An 8076-nucleotide genomic window follows, 5' to 3' on the forward strand; every position below is an offset into this window, starting at 1 on the left:
CAGGAGAGGTGGATTGTCATCAGTGAGGTCATCCCATGGCACTCGTGTGGTTTGCGGTTGCATTGTGTGAAGGGGGCGTCATTTCCTTGCAGCGCTGGCAATCTGCTCTGGGCTTTGGAGCTGTGCTGGCCTCGAGGAGTTGTCTCTTCCATGGAATAGGATCCCTGCGTGGCTTGCTTCCATCTGATTAATCCTTTCCTTCCACGCTCGTTATGATCTGTGGGGGTCTTGGTGTGTGTCTTGTGTATGAGCTGGGTGTGCAGGGTTTATTTCTTAAGGTTTTATTCAGGAGGAGCTACGCAGTTGGAAGCTGAGCAGAGGTTGTAGAAGTTTCCTCATGGTACATAGACAGTGTTCGCGTGTAGACAACAAGCTGACACTGTTTCTCCCGGAGAAAGTGGGTGTTCACGTCTTGGGCTACTGCAGTCATTGGTGGCTGAGAAACTGGCTGGATGGCAGACCCCATAGAGTTGTGGTACTGGAGTTAAATCCATTTGGTGGCCACTCACCAGTGCTTTTCCCCAGGGCTCAATACTGGGGCCGGTTCTGTTTAATAATCTTTCTTCTTGATCTGGATGAGGGGATCGAGTGCACCCTCAGTACATCTGCAGATGACACCAAGTACAGGCAGGAGCGTTGAGCCACTTGGAGCTATGAAGGCTCTACAGATGGCCCTGGAAAGGCTGGATCAATGGGCTGAGACCAATTGCATGAGGTTCCACAAAGCCAAAATTCGGGCCCTGTACTTGGGTCACCACAACGCCATGAAGACTCCAGTAACTGTCAAGAGCTGTGGAAGAGTGGCTGGAAAGCTGCCCGGTGGTCAAGGACCTGGGGGTGTGGGTCGACAGTGGCTGAATATGAGCCAGTGTGTGTGGCCGTGACGGCCACCGGCGTCTTGGCTTGTGTCAGCACTGGTGTGGCCAGCAGGAGCAGGACAGTGAGCATCCCCTATGCTTGGCACTGGTGAGGCCACACCTTGAATCGTGTGTTCAGTTTTGGGCCCCTGACGGAAAGAAAGGCCTTCAAGTGCCTAAGCCATTTCAAGGAAGGAGAACGAAACTTGTGAAAAGTTGGAGCACAGCTGTGATGGAGGACCCACTTTGGGTTTTGGGGTGTACAGCCTGGAGAAAAGAAAAGTGAGGGGAGACCTCCTGTCTGTCTGCAACTGCCTGACAGGAGGCTGTAGTGAGGAAGGGATTCAGTCTCTTTTCCCAAGTACCAAACGACAGGACAAGAGGAAATGGCCTTAAGTTGTGCCAGGGAACGTTTAGATTGGATATTAGGAAAATTTTCTTCCCAGAAAAGGGTTGTCCACAGTGGCGGAGATGACCACCTGGAGCCCGTAGAGGACCTGATGCTGGAGCAGGTGGGTGCACGCACAGGAGGTGTGACCCTGTAGGAAGCCTGTGTTGGAGCACAGAATTGGCAGGACCCGTGAACCCGTGAGGAAAGTCTAAATACTAAATGATTCTGTGATTCTGCTCCTGGTGGATCCGGAGAGTGATGCTGGGGAAGGAAGATGGTCAAGTGTGTGTTGTCATAGGGAGGTCTCACCAGAGGCATGTTGAGGATAGTTTTCTCATGTCAAAATCTTTCTTTGGTCCAGTGATGGGCTTGTATCATGTTGTGGAAGACCCCCAGATTCTGGTCTGTGTTCTCGGTGGAATAGGGGGTGACATATTTCCTGGGAGAAGTCTTGTGGCCCTTTTCCCCCTATCCAGTTTGCTTCTTGAGCCCTGGCTTTGTGCTGGGTGAGGTTGGAAGAGCCTTGAGAGACGAAAGTAAAGCGAGATGTCTCAGGCTGGGATGCAAGAGAACTTTATTGAGGAAAGACAAGAGTGAAAAGGCAGGAGCACCAAGTAGGCGGTGACAAGTATAAGCTGCATGTAGGGTGACCATCAGCTGAGGTTGCTTCTGTGACATAGATCTTGCCAGAGCACCAAGATCTTCATGGCTCCTTTAGAGGAAGAGCCATGGACAGCAGGTCCACGTGGCAAGAAGGGTCCAGAGGTGAGTCCACAATCCATGGCGTAGCTTCAATGCGGTAGGTGGTGTCCGTCAGGGGTGGTGGCGAGGGCCCTTAGCAGATGTATCCAGCCCTTCTGCCGCCAAAGCAGCCCAGGCCTCCAAAGCCATAGCCGTTGCCGTAGCCGAAGGCCCCGGAGTTGATGGCAACTCCCTGGGCACTGAGTTCGTTGCCCACGGCAGCCGATGAGGAGGATCCGACGGCGGTGCTCTGGGGGTGGGAGGTGAGGATGGGTCCTGGCAGGGTGACCAGCACGGCGGGAGGCTGGATGACGACGCGGGAGTCCTGGCACTGCAGGGAACAGGGCTCGTTGCAGCTGTTGGCCAGCGGGGTGGGTCCCCAGGAGCGGCAGGCGTTGTAGCAGGCCATGTGTGTGGTGTGGAGGAGCCCTGGAAGGGACGAGAGGCTGTTGAGCAAGCGCAGGTGTGTGGGAGTGCGGGGAGCGGTATTGCAGGAGGGCGAGGGAGTGGGGAGGCTGGTGTGGGGCTGTGGGGAGCGTGGCGGTGGGGAGGCGTGAGGGCTGCTGAGGCTGGGGCAGAGCGTGCTGGAAGAGAGGGGCCAGGCGGGGCAGGAGAAGGAGGGGAAGGGGGTTGAGGCTCACCTTGTTGAGCGCGGAGGGAGGAGAAGGCGTCAGGAGAAGTGTGTGAGGGAGAGAGGCGCTGGGCCGGCTTTTATGCTGGTCCCCGAGGGGCGGGACAGCCTTTGCGCATGGCGACAATTTGCAGCCAGCAGCTGTCTGATGCCACAGCCTGGCCAGGAATGAGGAGGGTGTGTTTTCCTTCCCTCAATGATACAATTTCTTGTTCTTGTCTTGAGGACGTGTCCACTTGGCCCCGGCAGCAGCTTTGAAGTGCAAGCATTAGAGGCCAAAGACTTGGCGTTGCTGGCGCGTGTCAGGGCGGGCAAAGAACGCGGCCAGGGCGTAGCAGAGTTGGGGTGTCGTCAGTGAGGTCATCCCATGGCACTCGTGTGGTTTGCGGTTGCCTTGTGAAGAGGGGGCCCCAGTTCCTCACAGCCCTGACAGGCTGGTCCTGGCTTTTGTGCTTTTGTAGTCATGAGGGCTACCACTTCCATTGTCCTTTCACTCCCTTTCTTGCTACCATCTTGCTAAGCCTTTCTGTAAGCCTGGCCTGTCCCACTGGGTGTCCTTTATGGGTGTCTTGTTGCACTTCTTGCTGCAAGCTTGTAGCTGGGTGTACTGGGCTTACGTGGCAAGGTTTGGGTTGCGAGGGAGCTGCTTGGTTGTTTTCTGTCAGAAGCTTGTGGAAGTTTCCCTAAGCGTGAAACAGAGGTCTGACCTGCAGCAAGATGACCTAGTGGGGTAGAAGACTGGCTGGAACTCGGGAAAAGAGAGTTTATGACCTCTGTAAGACAGGGCAGGCAACTTAGAAGGACTACATGGGTGTTGTGAGTTTATGCACGGAGAACACCCGAAAGGCCATAGCTCAATTAGAACTTCATCTGCCTACTGCTTTAAAACATGGCCATGACATGGCTAGAAGGACTACATGAGTGTTGTGAGTTTATGCAGGGAGAACACCAGAAGGGCCAAAGCTCAGTTAGAACTTCATCTGCCTACTGCTTTAAAACATGACCATGACGTGGCCTTGATGGCACGTGTCAGGGCGGTCAGAGGATGCAGCCAAAGCGCAGGAGAGGTGGAGTGTCATCAGTGAGGTTATCCCATGGCACTCGTGTGGTTTGCGGTTGCATTGTGTGGAGGGGGCCTCATTTCCTTGCAGCGCTGGCAATCTGCTCTGGGCTTTGGAGCTGTGCTGGCCTCGAGGACTTGTCTCTTCCATGGAATAGGATCCCTGCGTGGCTTGCTTCCATCTGACTGATCCTTTCCTTCCACGCTCGTTATGATCTATGGGGGTCTTAGTGTGTGTCTTGCATATGAGCTGGGTGTGCAGGGTTTATTTTTTAAGGTTTTACTCAGGAGGAGCTACACAGTTGGAAGCAGAGCAGAGGTTGTAGAAGTTTACTCATGGTACATAGACAGTGTTCGCGTGTAGACAAGAAGCTGACACTGTTTCTCCCGGAGAAAGTGGGTGTTCATGTCTTGGGCTACCGTAGTCATTGGTGGCTGAAAAAGTGGCTGGATGGCAGAGCCCAAAGAGTTGTGGTACTGGAGTTAAATCCATTTGGTGGCCACTCACAAGTGCTTTTCCCCAGGGCTCAATACTGGGGCCAGTTCTGTTTAATAATCTTTCTTCTTGATCTGGATGAGGGGATCGAGTGCACCCTCAGTACATCTGCAGGTGACACCAAGTACAGGCAGGAGCGTTGAGCCACTTGGAGCTATGAAGGCTCTACAGATGGCCCTGGAAAGGCTGGATCAATGGGCTGAGACCAATTGCATGAGGTTCAACAAAGCCAAGAGTCGGATCCTGCACTTGGGTCACCACAGCGCCGTGAAGACTGTCAAGAGCTGTGGAAGAGTGGCTGGAAAGCTGCCCGGTGGTCAAGGACCTGGGGGTGTGGGTCGACAGTGGCTGAATATGAGCCAGTGTGTGTGGCCGTGACGGCCACCGGCGTCTTGGCTTGTGTCAGCACTGGTGTGGCCAGCAGGAGCAGGACAGTGAGCATCCCCTATGCTTGGCACTGGTGAGGCCACACCTTGAATCGTGTGTTCAGTTTTGGGCCCCTGACGGAAAGAAAGACCTTCAAGTGCCTAAGCCATTTCAAAGAAGGAGAATGAAACTTGTGAAAAGTTGGAGCACAGCTGTGATGGAGGACCCACTTTGGGTTTTGGGGTGTACAGCCTGGAGAAAAGAAAAGTGAGGGGAGACCTCCTGTCTGTCTGCAACTGCCTGACAGGAGGCTGTAGTGAGGAAGGGATTCAGTCTCTTTTCCCAAGTACCAAACGACAGGACAAGAGGAAATGGCCTTAAGTTGTGCCAGGGAACGTTTAGATTGGATATTTGGAAAATTTTCTTCCCAGAAAAGGGTTGTCCACAGTGGCGGAGATGACCACCTGGAGCCCGTAGAGGACCTGATGCTGGAGCAGGTGGGTGCACGCACAGGAGGTGTGACCCTGTAGGAAGCCTGTGTTGGAGCACAGAATTGGCAGGACCCGTGAACCTGTGAGGAAAGTCTAAATACTAAATGATTCTGTGATTCTGCTCCTGGTGGATCCGGAGACTGATGCTGGGGAAGGAAGATGGTCAAGTGTGTGTTGTCATAGGGAGGTCTCACCAGAGGCATGTTGAGGATAGTTTTCTCATGTCAAAATCTTTCTTTGGTCCAGTGATGGGCTTGTATCATGTTGTGGAAGACCCCCAGATTCTGGTCTGTGTTCTCGGTGGAATAGGGGGTGACATATTTCCTGGGAGAAGTCTTGTGGCCCTTTTCCCCCTATCCAGTTTGCTTCTTGAGCCCTGGCTTTGTGCTGGGTGAGGTTGGAAGAGCCTTGAGAGACGAAAGTAAAGCGAGATGTCTCAGGCTGGGATGCAAGAGAACTTTATTGAGGAAAGACAAGAGTGAAAAGGCAGGAGCACCAAGTAGGTGGTGACAAGTATAAGCTGCATGTAGGGTGACCATCAGCTGAGGTTGCTTCTGTGACATAGGTCTTGCCAGAGCACCAAGATCTTCGTGTCTCCTTTAGAGGAAGAGCCATGGTCCACTTGGCAAGAAGGGTCCAGAGGTGATTCCACAATCCATGGCGTAGCTTCAATGCGGTAGGTGGTGTCCGTCAGGGGTGGTGGCGAGGGCCCTTAGCAGATGTATCCAGCCCTTCTGCCGCCAAAGCAGCCCAGGCCTCCAAAGCCATAGCCGTTGCCATAGCCGAAGGCCCCGGAGTTGATGGCAACTCCCTGGGCACTGAGTTCGTTGCCCACGGCAGCCGATGAGGAGGATCCGACGGCGGTGCTCTGGGGGTGGGAGGTGAGGATGGGTCCTGGCAGGGTGACCAGCACGGCGGGAGGCTGGATGACGACGCGGGAGTCCTGGCACTGCTGGGAACAGGGCTCGTTGCAGCTGTTGGCCAGCGGGGTGGGTCCCCAGGAGCGGCAGGCGTTGTAGCAGGCCATGTGTGTGGTTTGGAGGGGCCCTGGAAGGGACGAGAGGCTGTTGAGCAAGCGCAGGTGTGTGGGAGTTCAGGGAGCGGTATTGCAGGAGGGCGAGGGAGTGGGGAGGCTGGTGTGGGGCTGTGGGGAGCGTGGCGGTGGGGAGGCGTGAGGGCTGCTGAGGCTGGGGCAGAGCGTGCTGGAAGAGAGGGGCCAGGCGGGGCAGGAGAAGGAGGGGAAGGGGGTTGAGGCTCACCTTGTTGAGCGCGGAGGGAGGAGAAGGCGTCAGGAGAAGTGTGTGAGGGAGAGAGGCGCTGGGCCGGCTTTTATGCTGGTCCCCGAGGGGCGGGACAGCCTTTGCGCATGGCGACAATTTGCAGCCAGCAGCTGTCTGATGCCACAGCCTGGCCAGGAATGAGGAGGGTGTGTTTTCCTTCCGTCAATGATACAATTTCTTGTTCTTGTCTTGAGGACGTGTCCACTTGGCCCCGGCAGCAGCTTTGAAGTGCAAGCATTAGAGGCCAAAGACTTGGCGTTGCTGGCGCGTGTCAGGGCGGGCAAAGAACGCGGCCAGGGCGTAGCAGAGGTGGGGTGTCGTCAGTGAGGTCATCCCATGGCACTCGAGTGGTTTGCGGTTGCCTTGTGAAGAGGGGGCCCCAGTTCCTCACAGCCCTGACAGGCTGGTCCTGGCTTTTGTGCTTTTGTAGTCATGAGGGCTACCACTTCCATTGTCCTTTCACTCCCTTTCTTGCTACCATCTTGCTAAGCCTTTCTGTAAGCCTGGCCTGTCCCACTGGGTGTCCTTTATGGGTGTCTTGTTGCACTTCTTGCTGCAAGCTTGTAGCTGGGTGTACTGGGCTTACGTGGCAAGGTTTGGGTTGCGAGGGAGCTGCTTGGTTGTTTTCTGTCAGAAGCTTGTGGAAGTTTCCCTAAGCGTGAAACAGAGGTCTGACCTGCAGCAAGATGACCTAGTGGGGTAGAAGACTGGCTGGAACTCGGGAAAAGAGAGTTTATGACCTCTGTAAGACAGGGCAGGCAACTTAGAAGGACTACATGGGTGTAGTGAGTTTATGCACGGAGAACACCCGAAAGGCCATAGCTCAATTAGAACTTCATCTGCCTACTGCTTTAAAACATGGCCATGACATGGCTAGAAGGACTACATGAGTGTTGTGAGTTTATGCAGGGAGAACACCAGAAGGGCCAAAGCTCAGTTAGAACTTCATCTGCCTACTGCTTTAAAACATGACCATGACGTGGCCTTGATGGCACGTGTCAGGGCGGTCAGAGGATGCAGCCAAAGCGCAGGAGAGGTGGAGTGTCATCAGTGAGGTTATCCCATGGCACTCGTGTGGTTTGCGGTTGCATTGTGTGGAGGGGGCCTCATTTCCTTGCAGCGCTGGCAATCTGCTCTGGGCTTTGGAGCTGTGCTGGCCTCGAGGACTTGTCTCTTCCATGGAATAGGATCCCTGCGTGGCTTGCTTCCATCTGACTGATCCTTTCCTTCCACGCTCGTTATGATCTATGGGGGTCTTAGTGTGTGTCTTGCATATGAGCTGGGTGTGCAGGGTTTATTTTTTAAGGTTTTACTCAGGAGGAGCTACACAGTTGGAAGCAGAGCAGAGGTTGTAGAAGTTTACTCATGGTACATAGACAGTGTTCGCGTGTAGACAAGAAGCTGACACTGTTTCTCCCGGAGAAAGTGGGTGTTCATGTCTTGGGCTACCGTAGTCATTGGTGGCTGAAAAAGTGGCTGGATGGCAGAGCCCAAAGAGTTGTGGTACTGGAGTTAAATCCATTTGGTGGCCACTCACAAGTGCTTTTCCCCAGGGCTCAATACTGGGGCCAGTTCTGTTTAATAATCTTTCTTCTTGATCTGGATGAGGGGATCGAGTGCACCCTCAGTACATCTGCAGGTGACACCAAGTACAGGCAGGAGCGTTGAGCCACTTGGAGCTATGAAGGCTCTACAGATGGCCCTGGAAAGGCTGGATCAATGGGCTGAGACCAATTGCATGAGGTTCAACAAAGCCAAGAGTC

At 54.3% G+C, this 8076-nt stretch overlaps 2 protein-coding genes across 2 annotated transcripts; both read right to left on the reverse strand.

Moving 5' to 3' along the window:
• Nucleotides 1–1805: 1805 nt before the first annotated feature.
• LOC135575262 (feather keratin 4-like) lies at nt 1806–2398 on the reverse strand. Its single transcript, XM_065055230.1, has one exon. The coding sequence runs from the start codon at nt 2396–2398 to the stop codon at nt 2084–2086; it is 315 nt and encodes a 104-aa protein (XP_064911302.1). The 3' UTR covers nt 1806–2083.
• A 3077-nt stretch (nt 2399–5475) lies between these two features.
• Nucleotides 5476–6076, reverse strand: LOC135578860 (feather keratin 4-like). Its single transcript, XM_065055232.1, has one exon. It carries the CDS (start codon nt 6058–6060, stop codon nt 5746–5748), a length of 315 nt encoding a protein of 104 aa, XP_064911304.1. The 5' UTR covers nt 6061–6076; the 3' UTR covers nt 5476–5745.
• Nucleotides 6077–8076: the final 2000 nt, after the last annotated feature.

This window comes from Columba livia, chromosome 2 (genome assembly GCF_036013475.1).
Source record: "Columba livia isolate bColLiv1 breed racing homer chromosome 2, bColLiv1.pat.W.v2, whole genome shotgun sequence".
Classification (NCBI taxonomy): domain Eukaryota; kingdom Metazoa; phylum Chordata; class Aves; order Columbiformes; family Columbidae; genus Columba; species Columba livia.

Coding starts and splice junctions, on each gene's coding strand:
- LOC135575262 (XM_065055230.1), bottom strand. CDS start 2,398: ATGGCCTGCTACAACGCCTGCCGCTCCTGGGGACCCACCCCGCTGGCC.
- LOC135578860 (XM_065055232.1), bottom strand. CDS start 6,060: ATGGCCTGCTACAACGCCTGCCGCTCCTGGGGACCCACCCCGCTGGCC.